The sequence below is a fragment of the Podarcis bocagei genome (genome assembly GCF_964188305.1).
Source record: "Podarcis bocagei genome assembly, chromosome: 10".
Classification (NCBI taxonomy): Eukaryota; Metazoa; Chordata; class Lepidosauria; order Squamata; family Lacertidae; genus Podarcis; species Podarcis bocagei.
Genome location: NC_138135.1, coordinates 2246212 through 2264863, shown reverse-complemented (window position 1 = coordinate 2264863; position 18652 = coordinate 2246212). Strand labels below are relative to the sequence as shown.

The following is an 18652-nucleotide window of genomic DNA, read 5'->3' as shown; positions in this document are numbered from 1 at the left end:
GCCAGAGCAAGGGCCAGAGCAAGATAACGAGACCCAGCTTTACAGCTGTGAAACATAGCAGGTGCTGCTGAGTTGTATTGATTAAGCTGTGTCAGCAATTGGGTGTAGTATATAAGGAGCAGCACCTAACTCTCCCATTACCCTGGGGGATGGGTTGGTGGTTGGGTCATGTTTGTTTGTTGATGTATTTAGTGTTCAAGGGGTTTTTGTTTTTGTAATTAAAACCTTGTTTAAGTTATTTTTGAGTCCCTTTTTAATGCATAGTCTCCCCAGCAAGCTCTCTGCAGTGCTACCATACTGCAAATAGCCAACACTTTCCACACTCTATACATTTATATGGTTTCTCCTCTGTGTGAGTCTGTTGATGATTACTAAGGTGTGCACGCTGACTGAAGCTCTTTCCACACTCCATGCATTTAAATGGTTTCTCCCCTGTGTGAGTCCGTTGATGTCTTCTAAGGTTTCCACTTTCTTTAAAGCTCTTTCCACACTCCATACATTTATATGGTTTCTCCCCTGTGTGAGTCCGTTGATGTGATCTAAGCTCTCCACTCCGACCAAAGCTCTTTCCACACTCCATACATTCATATGGTTTCTCCCCTGTGTGAATCCGTTGATGATTTCTAAGGTGTGCACTCTGACCGAAGCTCTTTCCACACTCCATACATTTATATGGTTTCTCCCCTGTGTGAGTCCGTTGATGTCTTCTCAGCTCTCCACTCTGACTGAAGCTCTTTCCACACTCCATGCATTTAAATGGTTTCTCCCCTGTGTGAGTCCGTTGATGATTTCTAAGGTCTGCATTCTGACTGAAGCTCTTTCCACACTCCATGCATTTAAATGGTTTCTCCCCTGTGTGAGTCCGTTGATGTCTTCTAAGGTTTCCACTTTCTTTAAAGCTCTTTTCACACTCCATACATTTATATGGTTTCTCCCCTGTGTGAGTCAGTTGATGTCTTCTCAGCTCTCCACTCTGACCGAAGCTCTTTCCACACTCCATACATTCATATGGTTTCTCCCCTGTGTGAATCCGATGATGATTTCTAAGGTGTGCACTCTTACCGAAGCTCTTTCCACACTCCATACATTTATATGGTTTCTCCCCTGTGTGAGTCCGTTGATGTCTTCTAAGGTTTCCACTTTCTTTAAAGCTCTTTTCACACTCCATACATTTATATGGTTTCTCCCCTGTGTGAGTCCGTTGATGTGATCTAAGCTCTCCACTCTGACCGAAGCTCTTTCCACACTCCATACATTTATATGGTTTCTCCCCTGTGTGAATCCGTTGATGTTTTTTAAGGTCTGCATTCTGACTGAAGCTTTTTCCACATTCTATACATTTATATGGTTTCACCCCTGTGTGAGCCTGTTGATGTCTTCTAAGGCTTGCACTATTACTAAAACTCTTTTCACACTCCATACACTGAAACGGTTTCTCCCCTGTGTGAGTCCGTCGATGTTGTCTAACGTGTCCACTCTGACTGAATCTCTTTCCACACTCCATGCATTGAAATGGTTTCTCCCCTGTGTGAATCCGTTGATGTTGTCTAAGGCTTCCACTATCATTAAAGCTCTTTCCACACTCCGTACATAAATATAGTTTTTCCCCTGTGTGAGTCCGCTGGTGTGTTCTAAGTTTTGCATTGAAAGAGAAGCTATTTCCGCACTCCATACCTTTAAGTGGGTTCTTTCCTTTTTGTGTTCGTGGATGTGAACTATGTGTGCTCATTCAGTGAATCATATTCCACATTTCACACATTTTAATGGCTATTCCTAATGAAACAAAAGGTGCCTTGTCCCCTGCAATTCTGTCTTCTCCATCCCCTTTTTCAGAGTGGGCAGAAAGGAAATCCTGTTTGGGCTTCAGGAAAAAGAACACACACACAAAAAAAGGATACATCAATCGCCATTAGCACCTTCTCTTATTTCTACATCTCCTACATTCTCCCATGTTCTACCCATGTTCCCAATTTTTAAGAATTGAAAATGGTATGATGTCTAATGGTAGTAATGCATCAGGAACCTTTCATAATCCTCAATCATCTTTAATAACACAGCATGATCTTGGAATACTGTTGTCCTGTGGGACTGCCTTTCAAATCATGTGGTTGCCCCCATTTCCACCTCTAGATCTTCAGGAATCACCTGCACAGTCCCACTGACCTCAGGAGGTCCATATGGACTATTTTGGGAGACTCAGGCCTTCATCTCTTCCAGGGACTGTGGTCTGGGTCAGTCAGACAACTAGTGACAAGGCTTGGTGCTTGGGGTCAGCTGAATGGGTGCTCAGGGAAGCTCCTGTTCTTGGAGATGGACCTCCCTCTACATGCTTCACATTGCATGGAGAGAGCAGGAGAAGCAGAAGGAGAGCAGATGGCAAATGGGAATCCCAGACAGAAACACCCACCCAATGGTTCTTTATAATGATGATGTGCTGCCTGATCCTGTGCTTGTCTTCTGACAGAGGACTTTCCTAATCTGGTGCTGAAAAGCAGGATATTCAAGGCGAGGAGATAACTGTACTTAATGGTAGGTAGACATATTGGTCAGACACGGTGGAAGTAAAAAAAAATAACAAAAATAGTCCAGTAGCAACTTAGGGTCTTGGGAGAAAAGTAATGAGAAACCTAGACAGCATCTTATAAAGCAGAGACATCACCTTGCCAAGAAAGGTCCGTATAGTTAAAGCTATGGTTTTCCCAGTAGTGATGTATGGAAGTGAGAGCTGGACCATGAAGAAGGCTGATCGCCAAAGAATTGATGCTTTTGAATTCTGGCGCTGGAGGAGACTCTTGAGAGTCCCATGGACTGCAAGAAGATGAAACCTCTCCATTCTTAACGAAATGAGCCCTGAGTGCTCACTGGAAGGACAGATACTGAAGCTGAGACTCCAATAATTTGGCCACCTCAAGAGAAGAGAAGACCCCCTGGAAAAGATCCTAATGTTGGGAAGATGGAGGGCACAAAGAGAAGGGGACGACAGAGGACGAGATGGTTGGACAGTGTTCTCAAAACTACCAGCATGAGTTTGACCAAACTGCGGGAGGCAGTGGAAGACAGGAGTGCCTGGCGTGCTCTGGTCCAGGGGGTCACGAAGAGTTGGACACGACTAATCGACTAAAAAACAACAACAGCAACTTAGGGACCAACTAAGTTTGTTCTAGGTATAACTTTTTGTGTGCATGCACACTTCTTCATATAGTGAAGGTTAGTAGGAGATGGTAGTAGGAGTACCCTTCTGAGAAAAACCCCACCCCACCCTCCCACGATATACAAGGCTCTGGTGACATCTGTGTCAGTGTATCTGAAGAAGTGTGCATGCACACGAAAGCTTTTATCTAGAACAATCATAGTTGTTTTCTAAGGTGCTACTGAACTATTTTTTAATTTTTTACTTCAACTGCATCAGACCAATACGGCTACCTACCTGAATCTAGATGTCATGGGGCGTTGGGGAGCAGTAGTTCCTTTGGTGGGGGACATGTCCTGCACCTCCTGGGGTCATTTTTCCACCCTTGGTCCTCACCCTGCACTCAGCTCTCACCTGTGGCTTCCAGAAGCTGTCAGCATGCAACAGGGGTTCAAGGAACGGCTTCAACCGGCCGGCTAAACCAGGTGAGGAAAGCTGATGGGTCTCAAATCCTTGGGGGGCTGGGGAATTCTGCTGCACCTGAAGTCAAGCCCTGGTGGATGGAGAGGAGGAGAACAACTGTGAATCCCACAGTCCAGAAGGCAGATTCTGCCCGTGCGGAAGAGGAACGTGAAGGGCAGATGGGGCACGTCCACCTGGAGGCTTGTTATCTAGTGCCAGGGTTTCTCTGACATTGAATTATATATGAATTACAGTATTGAAATGTGCCTGCTCCCACTTCCTATTCTGATATTATTCTACTCTGTTGGTCTGTTTCTTACTTGAGTGCTGTTTTGGCCCCTGCCTCGGCCCTGTGGACCTAACGGAGCATCTTCACCCCCACCGTTCAGTCCGGACAGGGAGGTCCGCCTCTGAGGGTCTTCTGCTGGTTCCCTTGCTGTTAGAAGTGAAGTTCCAGGGAACCAGGCAGAGGGCCTCCTGCCCCATGGAATGCCCTCCCTTCAGAGGGCAAGGAAACAGGGAAACATCTGACATTTAGAAGACAGCTGTATCAGGAGGTTTTTAATGTTTGATGTTTTACTGTCTTGTATATGTACTGTACTGTCGGGAAGGTAAACGTCATTTCCGTGCGCTGCTCTGGTTCGCCAGAAGCAGCTCAGTCATGCTGGCCACATGAACCGGAAGCTATACACCGGCTCCCTCGTCCAATAAAGCGAGATGAGCGCTGTAACCCCTAAGTCGGCCACGACTGGACCTAAAGGTCAGGGGTCCCTATACCTTTACCTATATGTACTCTAAGCTGCCCAGAGTGGCTGGGGGAAAAGACGAATACTATAACTTCCACAGTGGTACCTCGTGTTACAGACGCTTCAGGTTACAGACCCTGCTAACCCAGAAATAGTATCTTTTTTTAAGAACTTTGCTTCAGGATGAGAACAGAAATCACAGGAGGCCCCATTAGCTAAAGTGGTGCTTCAGGTTAAGAACAGTTTCAGGTTAAGAACGGACCTGCAGAACAAATTCAGTTCTTAACCAGAAGGACCACTGTACTATTATTATTATTATCATGTGATTTTTTGTAGTTAATTTGGAATTCGTACTTCAATATCAGCTTACGAAATGTTATGGGTGGAGAAAATCACAGGGTTGCCATAAACTATAATCCCACCCACAAACTCTCATTCACATACAGTCTGTAAATTTGGGAAGGTCACACACCTCAACTGTGCTAATACTGGCAGTCTTTGGCCTGCACAGGCACACCCGGTGTGTAGAGCCTCCAGCCCCAGGCACTGTCTATCATGAAACTGGGTCCTTTGACTGGGAAGATTCATGCAGTCACTGTCATCGGATGATGAAGGATTGTATCTCAGCTTGTCAGTCACTTTGACATTGCCTAGAAAAAATGAGAGGAACAGAAATTCTTTTGAGGTGCAACTTCTATATCAGCCCTGGGAGCCATTCCATGGACTCTGCACCCCTGTTTCTGATGACAGGTGTACATTATCCTCATCCTCAAGAAAGTGACCCATGCATGCACAGACATGGGTTGCATTCTGCTCATGTTGCGAACTGGCCTTCAGAACGGATCCTGTTCGCAACCAGAGGTACCACTGTAATAGATTTCTCAGCTGAATTATTTTTTTCTGCCTCTGAGCGTTTTTTGCTACTCTGCTAATTATATCTCAGACTTGCTCTGGAGATCGTTATGGAGGAGCAACATCTGCAACCTAAAGCCATAAACAGCCTCGGCGCTGTAGACCTGAGGGAGCATCTCCACCCCCATCACTCAGTCCGGACAAGGAGGTCCTCCTCCGAGGGTCTTCTGCTGGTTCCCTTGCTGTCAGAAGTGAAGTTCCAGGGAACCAGGCAGAGGGCCTCCTGCCCCATGGAATGCCCTCCCTTCAGAGGGCAAGGAAACAGGCAGCTATCTGACATTTAGAAGACAGCTGTATCAGGAGGTTTGTAATGTTGGATGTTTTACTGTCTTGTATATGTACTGTAAGCTTCCCAGAGTGGCTGGGGAAACCCAACCAGATGGGCAGGGCATAAATTCTGCAATCATTCTTTTCATCCCCCTGAGCACGGCCTTGGCTGGAGAGGGTGGGGTATAAATAAAATATTATTATTATTATTATCATTATCATCATCATCTTGAGATTTTTTAAAGTTATTTTGAAATTCATACTGCAATATTAGCTTACAAAATGTTATGGGTGGAGAAAATCACAGGGTTGCCATAAACTATAATCCCACCCACAAACTCTCATTCACATACAGTCTGTCAATTTGGGAATGTCACACACCTCACCTGTGCTAATACTGGCAGTCTTTGGCCTGCACAGGCACACCCGGTGTGTAGAGCCTCCAGCCACAGGCACTGTCTATCAAGAAAATGGGTCCTTTGACTAGGAAGATTCATGCAGTTATTGTCATCAGATGATGATGGGTTGTATCTCAGCTTGTCAGTCACTCTGACATTGCCTACAAAGAATAGGGGGAACAGAAATGCTTTTGAGGTGCAACTTCTATATGAATCCTGAGAGCCATTCCATGGACTCTGCACCCCTGCTTCTGATGACAGGTGTAAATTATCCTCATCCTCAGTGAACCATGCAGTGGAAAAGAGACTTAAAGATGGAAGCCTGGGAGAGAGGAAAAGGTTTCTGGCTGCTTCCTGGGTGGGATTGCGGAAACCAAGAGCCACTTCTGAGAAGGCCTCTCCCCTCCCCTCTTCCTCTCGGGATTTCCTCTCCTCTTCAGGGGACCAATGGTTGGACTGGGCAGAAGCGCTGTGTCTGGACAGGGCAGGGACTTATGGGGTGGGAAGAGGATGGAGATTGCAGGAAGGAAGGGGTGGGGAGACAGAACCCCCACTTTCCAGGGATCCCTCTCTGGTCGCCTTGAAGGGGGGGTTGATTGCTGGGCGGGAGAGAGAAGCTAAGGCGGCCCCTCCGGATAGTCCCCAAGGAAGCCACGATTGAGACGCCCCCCCCCCCAAGACTGGTCTTCCTATCTCCCCCCCCCCCACTAGTGCTGCCCCGGGAATGCTGCCCCTCCTCCCCCCGGCCTTGGCCCCCCTCCCATCCCGGGGTCTCCCCTGCACCTAGACGCCGCCTTGGCTCACCCCTCGCCAGGCGCGACCCATCTCTCCGTCCCTATTGCCCCCCACCAACGGGAGCAGGGGAGGGGACAAGGGGGTCTCTATCCTGGCTTCTCTCCGCGCCCCAGGGATGCCTGCGTGGGGGAACGGGGCCAGGGAGTCCTCGTGGGTGGGCTCCCCATCTCCGCCCCTTCGCAGCACGCGTGCCGGGATCCAGGCCCCACGGAAGGCGCTTGGGGGCGCTAGCGGGGTCTCTGGGTCCTCTTCTCCCCCCTCCCCCCCGCGACCCCTTTACCTCTTTCTCCTCGCTCCCGATTCTCCTTTCCCTTCCTGCAACATCCACGGGGGGGTCCCCTGCCTCCTCCCTCCCCTTTCCGAAAGCGCCCCTCCCCTAGAGCTACGGAGCAGAGAAGAAATCCGAAGTGGAAGCTCCACCTCCGGGAGAAGGTTGGGAGGGGGCTCACCCCCCCATTCCTTCATCAGAAGCCGGATTGGAGGAGGAGGAAGGAGGGGTGGGACTTATGGGGGCGGGATCTGGGGTTGTGGGGGGCGGGGTGAGAGGAGGAGATGCCGGGAAGGGAGGGAAAGGATTGAGGGGGGAGAGAGGAAGGTTCCCCCCCTCCCCTCTTCGTTCTGGATCAGGAGAGCGGGGGAGGGGCTGATCCCGGAGATCCAGCTGCAAAGAGGGGTCCCCCCCACAAGTGCAACATCCTCCCCCACCCCACCGCACCCCACGAGCTTAGATCCCTCCGTGTTTTAGGTGTTGGTGCTGTTCAAACCAGGAACGGGGGGCAGCTAAACGGCTCCCCCCAAATCCCAGCTCCCCACCCCAGCCTCTGACTAAGGCCAGGACAATGACCGTGGACACAGGCCCCGTCCCTGCACAACAGCCAAGCGGATTCCAAAATCTGAGGGATCCCTTGGACAAGAAACAAGGAGACCAGCCAGGAAGAGGAGAGCAAAAGAGCAGCCAGTAGGTCTTGATTGAAGACTGTCTCCACAGTACTCCCCCCTGCCCCCAGGTGGAACAAGATGGAAGCCCCCAACAAAAGAAGACCCCAACTTTTATTAGCTGCTAATCCCCCATGCAACACCCCCAAGACTACATCATGACTACATCATTGACACATCACACAGAGGAGGGGTTCAGGGAGAAGAAGAGGAGTTTGGATTTGACATCCCGCTTTATCACTACCCAAAGGAGTCTCAAAGCGGCTAACATTCTCCTTTGCCTTCCTCCCCCACAACAAACACTCTGTAAGGTGAGTGGGGCTGAGAGACTTCAGAGAAGTGTGACTTCTTTGAAGGAGGAGGAGTTGTGGTGGTAACCTGAGGGTCTTGTCACCTGTCCAGTTCCTCCTTTCCCCTCCCCATGATTACATTCCTGAGGACAAAGGGGAGTTCACTGTTTCCTGCCCCCAGAGGGAAGGGCTGGTCACTGTCCTGTGTTTCAGTCCATACTAAATCCACTTCCATTTGCAGGTCGTTTGTGAGTCTAGGACCATCAAGGTTGGCATGCCAACTGGGTAGGGCTCACTGCGGACGTGTTGGCTGCCTTGTGTCAACTCTCCCCTTTTTGATAGTCCTTCCCTCATGGTGCAAAATAAAAGTCGAACGGTGCAGATCCAATGTACGGCTGATTTTGTATGAATTTATAACAGAAGTGTCATGTATGTCCTGTGTGAGTGTGTCTGTGTGTCGTGTTTGTAGAAACTGAATGATTGGGGGGGGGGGGTTCCTGCCACACATGAATCTCCATCCCAAAGAAGGGCAGTGCCAAAGAATGCTCCACCTGTGGGAATGTTCAGGGATGCAGGAGAGTATATATTATCTGATTATATCCTTATCCAACTTGTGTTAACAAGTTTCCAATATCAGCAGAGTAAAACATTCCCCTTTATTTTAAGTTTGCAACGGCAGCGTTTCCTCAGGCTCGCTTAAGCCTCTATAATAACTATTCTATTTCCCCTTATTCCCTCATAAAATATAAGAGACGACACAGTCTTTTACAAAAGTATAAAAAGAGTTTACTCACATTCTGTTCACAATCACATCCCAGAAGGCAGACTTAGGCTTCATGAACTAATATACATTTGGAGTCTATCTTATAATAAGACAGTCCCTGTCTCCTCTTTTGGCTGGGAGCCAAGAGGGCATCATTAGCTTAGTAGATGTTGCTTCTTTGAAGGAAGAGAGGCAAGAGAGAGATGGCTGCCCCTGCCCTGTGCTTTTGTCCTTACCTGCACAGGTGAGGCCACGCCCACCTCTAGTCACATGCAGAGGAAGTCTGTCCCAGCCCAGAAGGAAACGGGAAGTTTACCTGCTGGCTGGACAAACATTCCTCCCCATGTCTAAACATGTACACTCTAGGAATGTTGTAATTGACTGCTCTTGTGTTTCACATCCCACACCACCTACCACACAATTGCGCTCATTTCACACGCTAGCAAGGTTATGCTTAAAATGCTACAAGGCAGGCTTAAGCAGTATGTGGACCGAGAACTTCCAGAAGTGCAAGCTGGATTTCGAAGGGACAGAGGAAGCAGAGACCAAATTGGAAGCATGCGCTGGATTATAGAGAAAGCTAGAAAACATTTACTTCTGCTTCATTGACTATACAAAATCATTTGACTGTGTCGACCACAGCAACCTATGGTGAGTTCTTAAAGAAATGGGAGTGCCTGATCACCTCATCTGTCTCCTGAGAAATCTCCATGTTGGACAAGAAGCTACAGTTTGAACTGGATATGGAACAACAAAATTGGGAAAGGAGGACAGTATATTGTCCCCCTGCTTATTTAAAGTAAATGCAGAATTCATCATGTGAAAGGCTGGACTGGATGAATCATGTAATAATATAATATTATATATATTATATATATAATAAATGTTCATAAATGTACCAAGCAAGCACATAAATAGATATGTCGACCACATGTCTGGAGTAGCTCAGGAAGACCGTCCTGAAACCATTTTGACTCCCAAACTGACCAAACGTTTTCTCTGCAAGGAGGGAGCAGGTGAGGGAACCTTCCCATTGTCTCAGGAATTGGGAAATCTCAAAGGTATGACCAGACTACCAGTAAAGGGAATCAGATAAGGCATTACCAGATAACCTGGCAGACAGGAAAAATGACAACATTCACATTTCTGTTGTAGACCACCTTTTCTGTGATGCAGGCATGATGTTTGTGGGGGGTGGTCTTGGGTTACGCCCCTTCTGTGATGTATGTATGATGTATGGAGGGGTGGTCTTGAGCTCCAGGGCAGGGAATTTAAAATGTCTATATAAAGGCAGGCACACCTTTGTTCTGGGTCCTCCTCCTTTCCTGTGTGTGAGGGGAGCACCCTGTTGCAACAGATCAATCAAGATCAGGCTTACTAGCTGCTTTGCTTCTCAATAGTCTCTGGTTGCCTCTGCTCTTTTCTCCTACCGATGGAGAACCTACAAGGGACTCTATAAAGGGCTCCTGTGTCCCCCATAAGGGAAGAAGGGCAGCTTTTGTTTACAACAGATGGCACCCCAGATGGGACCTTTGGTTGGCCGGATTCTGGCGACAAGGAAGGACTGGTGATCCAGTGCGCACCAGGCCATTTGCCAGGAGGAGCCACCAGTCCTCTAGTGACCCCAGGGTCTGGAAAGAACTGGAGTTCCAGTGGGGCTAACCAGAGAAAGCAACGCTTCATCAGGCCGGCCACAAATTGATTTATTTTTAACATACCATATTTTTCGCTCTATAACACGCACCCGACCATAACACGCACATAATTTTTAGAGGAGGAAAACAGGGGAAAAAATATTCTAAACGAAACAGTGGGTGTATGATTTTTGTGGTTCATGCTGTGGCCACAGACATGTGATCTGACGGTGAGTTTGGGGTAGCCCAATACAAAAATCCTGAGGATCCATGTGGAGCCATGCTTTGTAACCACGTTTTTGCACCACTGCGGCCCCAGGCAACAGTGGGTGCGTGATTTTTTTGGTGCAGGCTGTAGCCATGGACATGCTATGTGATCTGATGGTGAATTTGGGGTGACCCAGTGCAAAAATCCTGAGGATCCATGTGGATCCGTGCTTTGTAACCACGTTTTAAATGGGGAGGGAAGGAAAAGCACTCAAGGGACAAGGAACACGTGTGGGGTGGGTGGAGAAGGATGCTGCTAATAATGAAGAAGAGGGGTATAAGGGGAGAAGGCTCCTCTCCTCTCCCGCTTTGCTCCTTTAAAGGCTCTGCTTCTCTCCTTCCTCCCCGGCTCGCTGAAAAACTTTGCTGCTATTTAGCCAGCTGAGTGGGGAGGAGAGAGGGGCAGAGAGCCTGTTTGCGAAAAACTTTGCTGCTATTTAGCGAGCTGTTCTCTCCCTCCTCCCCGGCTCGCTGAAAAAAACAGCTCCGGACTTGTGTAAGCGGCTCCTCTCCTCTCCCGCTTTCCTCCTTTAAAGAAGCAGGCTCTCTGTCCCTCTCTCCTCCCCACTCAGTGGCTCTTCTCCCACTTTGCTGTTTCAAAACGAGCCACAGAGGAGGGAAGGAAGGGGAACCATGGATTCTCTGCTCACGACTGCAGCAGATCCCCCCCCCCCCGCCACCCGTAGGCATTCACACAGACATTTCCCCTTACTTTCTAGGAGGAAAAAAGTGAGTGTTATGGTGCAAAAAATACGGTAATCTTTATTGATTTAAACTGCACACATAAACAAAGAATTTACAATCTCATACTGCAAAAAAGACAATTAAGAAAAAACAATGAAGAAAAAAGGAAAGAAGAAAATACAGAAAAACAAAGAAGAAAAAGCAGATTTATGTGCATGAAAGAACTTAATCTTCCTAATTAAATAAAAAAGACTTCTGACAAAACAAGTCTTCCAATCATTCTCATTGTGCTGTTTATACTGCCGTTGTTTCTTTCACACAGTTTTATATTCTTTAATATTGTTCCCGTCTACTCCACAAACAGTATTTGTTATGTTTACAAGTATCACACAAGTTCTGCTAATATGGTGTGGTTGGTACAATATGATCTTCTATAATCCTTAAATATTCTCCCTTCTCCAAGTATTTTCTGGTTCAATACTCCTCTAACTCTTCCCGTCAGTTTTGCTAGTTGTAAATATTCTAACATGAGTATATGGCTTCTCTTGGTGATGTCCACAAGGGTATTTTTGGCTCAAGTATTCCTTTATATTTATTCCAGATTTTATATCACAATTTTCTTATCACATGGCTCAAAAATCCCCTGTGGACCTTCACTTTTCCGTACATTAAAGAAGCGTGCCATCCAGACCGATTCTCGTGGCCTTCCAAGTCTAATAGGTCCATATCTTTTAGTGTAATCCAGTCTTTTATCCAAACCAATCCTGCCGCCACATGGTAGAATTCCAAATCTGGCAACGCAAAACCTCCTCTCTCCTTTTGATCTGTTAATAACTGGTGTTTAATTCTCGGTTTCTTTGCACTCCATATAAATATAGATATTTCCCTTTTCTACTCCTTAGAACTATTCATTCCTCCTAAAATGGATATTGTTTGGAAAGAGAAAAGCATTTTGGGGAGGATATTCATTTTCACAACCGAGACTCTTCCCCAGAGTGAGAGATGGAGTTTGGTCCAGGTTTCGATATTTTTAAAAAATTCTTTCCATACTTTACTAGAATTATCCTAATATAAATTTAAAGGTTTTTTTGAAATCCAGATCCTTAGGTATTTAACCTTATTTTTAATTTCCAGGCCTGTTTTTTCTTGAAGTTCTTTTTATTTCTTCCATTGTGAGGTTTTTTGTCAGTAATTTAGTTTTTTGGAAGTTTATTTTCAGCCCCAGGCTGGCCATAAATTAATCTAGTAAAAGACCCTGGGGTGGCCAGGAGCAGCGCATGCGGACGTGAGTCTAGGAATGGAGAAGATTGTGGGCGGGATTCTCTGAAACACCCAGCAACCCAGATTCTCATCCCTGGCTGTCTCTTTTGCTGACGGTCTTCACTCCCAGCCTTCCTGGCAAGAGGTAGTGAGGAGGGGGAGGGGAGAACGGGAGAATTGGGGTTCTGCAATTAGAGAGGCAATTAACTGCAAGGGGAGAACGCCAATCAAAGCTCTCATTCCCTGTCGGGGAACCTGAGATCTGAAACTTTTCCTTTTTCCCAAGGAAGATGCCCCAAGGCTGGTCCAAGTGGCCACTTTGGATAGCAAGGGACTTGGGCTCGGTTTCCAATTTCTCTTTTTCTCCTAAATGCAGCTGCACCGGCAGCACCAGGATCCAGAAGGAAGTGACTGGTGCGCGTCAGAGCGCAAGGGCATTTACAGTTCCTTTCCATTCTCTCTGGAGCAGCCGGATTTGGCACTGGGCTGCCAGGCGTCCAATGGAAAGGGACTCTTTTCCATAGCGTGTAAGAGGCAGAAAAGGGTGCTGGGACCCCATGGTAAATAAAGGGAGGGAGAAGGACTTTGTAGAGTCCTTCGTAGAAAAGACGAACGACTGTCAGGTCAGGAAAGACGTGGGAAAAGGCTAGCGGGTTTTTGCTTTGGTTGAAAAATGGGATCCCCACATTCTAAGAGTTCTAACCGCCAGACTCAAAGGCATGTGCTGGTCGCAGCAAGGGGGGGGGGTCTCCCTGGATGCTTCAGCAGCCGGCCTCCTATAGGTCTCCTGGTCCCCTCCTCTCCTCCCTCTGAGCCTGAACTGCTCTCTGCCCCAGCATCTTCCCGCTCATCAAACCCTGTTTCCTCCTCAGCTTGCAACACCTCCCCTCCCATTCTGTTCCCTTTTCTCCCTCTTTCTGCTCATCCCACCACCAGTCCCCAGGCTCTGAGCCTTCTTCCCTTGTGGGCCCCCCAACTGGTGCCTCCACCCCCCCAGCCAGTCCATGACAACAACAGCAGCCACAGCATTGTGGTCCTCTGGTAGGAAAACTCCCGAGTAGCATGTTTGAAGCAAAACTTCTGGGACTATGGAAAAATATTATCTTCCCCAAGCCCCAGAATGAGCAGCAGCTCTGGGGTTGCCCCATGGGGTTCATGAGTGAAGATGGGCCTCCCAGGAGACTTCTCTGATACCTGCAGCCCCTCCTTCCCCCTCTTGAAATTAGGCTTGGGGGGAAATCTCCCATTTAATTTCAGTATTTCAAGTTTTCTTCAGAACGCGCAGGGCAGGAGGCAGCGATGAAGTTCTGGTGAAGAAGCAGTGCTGGGAGATCATGCGGTGGGGGGGGTGAGAGAGTTTGGTGCAAAAACCAAAGGTACTTTCATCTAAAATTACACTCACCATTGTGAGATGCTGCCTTCGTTATTTCATTATTATAATGTTTTACATACAAACACCAGAACTTCACATATACCTCATGCTTGTAGGAATGATGTCCTGCTGAGTTCATTGCTCAGAGTGGACTCTGAGAGGAAGATGTCACACACTCCATACATCTACATGGGTTCTCCCATGTGAGAGTCCTAGATGTTCCTTAAATACTCCATTATAAATAAAGCACTTTTTGCAGTCTTTTCATATAAACTGCTTCTCCTCTTTGAGTTTGTGATGGTTTGAAATGTGTCAACTGTTAAAGTTCTTCCTGTCCATAAGTCTGTTGATTTTGAACTTCCACTAAGAGTGAACCTCTATCTACTTTCCTGATATTTATATGGTTTGTCTTTTGTGTGAGTTTGTTGACATAAATCAAGGGTTCCACTCTGACTGAAGCTCCTTTTACAGTCCATACCTTTAAATGGTTTCTCCCGTCTGAGTCCATTGATGTGTTCTAAGTTTTCCATTACAACTAAAGCTCTTTCCGCACTCCATACATTTAAATTGTTTCTTACTGATGTGAGCATGTTGATGTCTTCTCAGGTTTCCACTATAACTGAAGCTCTTTCCACATTTCATACATTTAAAAAGGTTTCTCCCCTGTGTGAGTCCGTTGATGTTGTCTAAGGTTTCCATTCTGACTGAATCTCTTTCCACACTCCATGCATTTAAATGGTTTCTCCCCTGTGTGATTCCGTTGATGTGATCTAAGACTTGCACTGAAACTGAAGCACTTCCCACACTGCACACATTTGAATGGTTTCTCCCCTGTGTGAGTCCGGTGGTGTTGTCTAAGGTGTGTACTCCGACTGAAGTCCTTGCCACACTCCATACATTTAAATGGTTTCTCCCCTGTGTGAGTCCGTTGATGTGATCTAAGGTCTCCACTCCGATTGAAGCTCTTTCCACACTCCATGCATTTAAATGGTTTCTCTCCTGTGTGAATCCGTTGATGTGTTCTAAGGTATCTATTTCGACTGAAGCTCTTTCCGCACTCAATGCATTTAAATGGTTTCTCCCCTGTGTGAATCCGTTGATGTTCTCTAAGGTTTTCACTAACACTAAAGGTCTTTTCACACTCCATGCATTTAAATGGTTTCTCCCCTGTGTGAGTCTGTTGATGTCTTCTAAGGCTTCCACTATTACTAAAGCTCTTTCCACACTCGATACATTTATATGGTTTCTCCCCTGTGTGAGTCCGTTGATGTGTTCTAAGATATCCTATGTTCCTAAAGCTCTTTCTACACTCCATACATTGAAATGGTTTCTCCCCTGTGTGAGTCCGTTGATGTGCTCTAAGGTTTTCACTAACACTAAAACTCTTTTCACACACCATACAGTGAAATGGTTTCTCCCCTGTGTGAGTCTGTTGATGTGATCTAAGGTGTGAACCTTTACTGAAGTCCTTTCCACACTCCATGCATTTAAATGGTTTCTCTCCTGTGTGAGTCCGTTGATGTTCTCTAAGGCTTCCACTAACACTAAAGCTCTTTCCACACTCAGTGCATCTATATGGTTTCTCCCCTGTGTGAGTCCGTTCATGTTGTCTAAGGCTTCCACTATCACTAAAGCTCTTTCCGCACTCCATGCATTTAAATGGTTTCTCCCCTGTGTGAGTCCGTTGATGTCTTTTGAGGCTTTCACTCCAACTGAAGACTTTTCCGCACTCCATGCATTCAAATGCTTTCTCCCCTGTATGTGTCCGTTGATGTCTTTTGAGGTGTCCACTCCAACTGAAGACTTTTCCGCACTCCATGCATTCAAATGCTTTCTCCCCTGTGTGAGTCCATTGATGTTTTCTAAGGTCTCCACTCTGACTGAAGACTTTTCCGCACTCCATACATTCATATGGTTTCTCCCCTGTGTGAGTCCGCTGATGTGATCTAAGACTTGCACTGAAGCTGAAGCACTTCCCACACTGCACACATTTGAATGGTTTCTCCCCTGTGTGAGTCCGTTGATGTTGTCTAAGGTGTCCACTCCGACTGAAGCACTTCCCACACTGCACACATTTGAATGGTTTCTCCCCTGTGTGAGTCCGTTGATGTGATCTAAAGCTTGCATCGTAACTGAAGCTCTTTCCACACTCCATACATTCATATGGTTTCTCCCCTGTGTGAGTCCGTTTGTGCAATTTAAGGTTTCCACTCCGACTGAAGTTCTTCCCACACTCCTTGCAGGTAAAACGTTTTCTCTCTCTATGAGTCTGCTGGTGTGTTCTAAGTTTTGCATTGAAACAGAAGCTCTTTCCACACTCCATACCTTTAAATGGGTTCTTTCCTTTTTGTGTTCTTTGATGTGAACTATGTGTGCTCATTCAGTGAAGCATATTCCACATTTCACACATTTTAATGGCTATACCTAATGAAACAAAAGGTGCCTTGTCCCCTGCAATTCTGTCTTCTCCATCACCTTTTTCAGAGTGGGCAGAAAGGAAATCCTGTTTGGGTTTCAGGAGAAAGAACACAGGGGGAAAAGGACACATCAACTGCCATTAGCACCTTCTCTTATTTCAACATCTCTTACATTCTCCCATGTCCTACCCATGTTCCCAATTTTTAGGAAATGAAAATGGTATGATGTCGAATGATAGTAATGCATCAGCAACCTTTCATAATCCTCAATCATCTTTAATAACACAGCATAATGTTGGAATACTGTTGTCCTGTGGGACTGCCTTTCAAATCAAGTGGTTGCCCCCATTTCCACCTCTAGATCTTCATGAATCACCTGCACAGTCCCACTGACCTCAGGAGGTCCATATGGACCATTTTGGGAGACCCAGGTCTATGTCTTTTCTGGGGACTGTGGTCTGGGTCAGTCAGAGAACTAGTGACAAGGCTTGGTGCTTGGGGTCAGCTGAATGGGTGCTAAGGGAAGCTCCTGTTCTCGCAGATGGACCTCTGTCTACATGCCTCACATTGCATGAAGAGCAGGAGAAGCTGAAGGAAAGAAGATGGCAAATGGGTATCCCAGATGGAAACACCCACCCCAATGGTTCCTTATAATGATGATGTGCTGCCTGATCCTCTGCTTGTCTTCTGACAAAGGACTATCCTAATATGGCACTGAAAAGCAGGATATTCAAGGCAAGGAGATAACTGTACTTAATAGTAGGTAGCCATATTGGTCTGACACAGTTGAAGTAAAAAATAGTCCAGTAGCAACTTGGGGTCTTGGGAGAAAAGCAATGAGAAACCTAGACAGCATCTTAAAAAGCAGAGACCTCACCTTGCCAACAAAGGTCCTTATATTTAAAGCTATGGTTTTCCCAGTAGTGATGTATGGAAGTGAGAGCTGGACCATAAAGAAGGCTGATCGCCAAAGAATTGATGCTTTTGAATTCTGGTGCTGGATGAGATTCTTGAGAGTCCCATGGACTGCAAGAAGATCAAACCTATCCATTCTGAAGGAAATCAGCCCTGAGTGCTCACTGGAAGGACAGATCCTGAAGCTGAGGCTCCAAACTTTGGCCACCTCATGAGAAGAGAAGACTCCCTGGAAAAGACCCTGATGTTGGGAAAGATGGAGGGCACAAGGAGATGGGGACGACAGAGGATGAGATGGTTGGACAGTGTTCTCGAAGCTACCAGCATGAGTTTGACCAAACTGCGGGAGGCAGTGGAAGACAGAAGTGCCTGGCATGCTCTGGTCCATGGGGTCACGAAGAGTCGGACACGACTAAGCAACTAAACAACAACAACAGCAACAGCACCTTAGGGACCAAGTGCTTGCACACTTCATGTGCTTGCACACTTCTTCATATAGTGAAGGGTAGTGGGAGATGGTAGTAGGAGTACCTCTCTGAGAAAAAACCCACCCCACCCTCCCACGATATACAAGGGTCTGGTGACATCTGTTTCAGTGTATCTGAAGAAGTGTGCATGCACACGAAAGCTTATAGATAGAATAACCATAGTTGGTCCCTATTTTTTAATTTTTTATTTCAACTGCGTCAGACCAACACGGCTACCTACCTGAATCTAGATGTCATGGGGCGTTGGGGAGCAGTAGTTCCTTTGGTGGGGGACATGTCCTGCACTTTCTGGGGTCATTTTTCCACCCTTGTGGTGCCCACCCTGCACTCAGCTCTCACCTGTGGCTTCCAGAAGCTGTCAGCATGCAACAGGGGTTCAAGCAACGGCTTCAACCGGCCGGCTAAACCAGGTGAGGAAAGCTGATGGGTCTCAAATCCTTGGGGGGCTGGGGAATTCTGCTGCACCTGAAGTCAAGCCCTGGTGGATGGAGAGGAGGAGAACAACAGTCAATCCCACAGTCAAGAAGGCAGATTCTGCCCGTGTTGAAGAGGAAAATGAAGGGCAGAGGGGGCACGTCCACCTGGAGGCTTGTTATCTAGTCCCAGGGTTACTCTCACATTGAATTATATATGAATTACAGTATTGAAATGCGCCTGATCCCACTTCATATTCTGCTATTACTATACTCTGCTTGTCTGTTTCTTACTTGAGTGCTGTTTTGGAATGCTAAGTCGGGGTTTTACTGTGAGTTACGTTTTTGCTATTTTTGGATCCTGTTATGCTTATCAGTCTTCGGCTGCGCAAAGAGGGAGGACTGTGCAGCACCCCTTCAGCGAGGCGCCTGTCCTGGCTTCTGCCTTAGCCTCTTCTAGGCAGGGGGAGCACATCAAAGTGCAAGTAGATAAATAGGTACCG

At 46.9% G+C, this 18652-nt stretch overlaps 1 protein-coding gene across 2 annotated transcripts in view; it reads right to left on the bottom strand.

Annotated features, from left to right (window-relative positions):
• Positions 1-289: 289 nt before the first annotated feature.
• The window catches only part of LOC308595684 (uncharacterized protein), a gene marked incomplete at its 3' end in the record, with an annotated part of 39222 nt that continues 20859 nt past the window's right edge, over positions 290-18652 (bottom strand). Inside the window, exons 2-3 of one of the 2 annotated variants that reach the window (XM_081210300.1) lie at positions 18076-18214; positions 290-1861 (exon numbers count right to left, since the gene is read on the bottom strand). In XM_081210300.1, the coding sequence (XP_081066426.1) occupies positions 290-1729 (1440 nt within the window). In that variant the 5' untranslated portion in view covers positions 1730-1861; positions 18076-18214. Of the gene's footprint in view, positions 1862-3544; positions 3680-18075; positions 18215-18652 lie in introns of those variants that run through there. The other variant, XM_081210301.1, reaches the window with a different exon arrangement.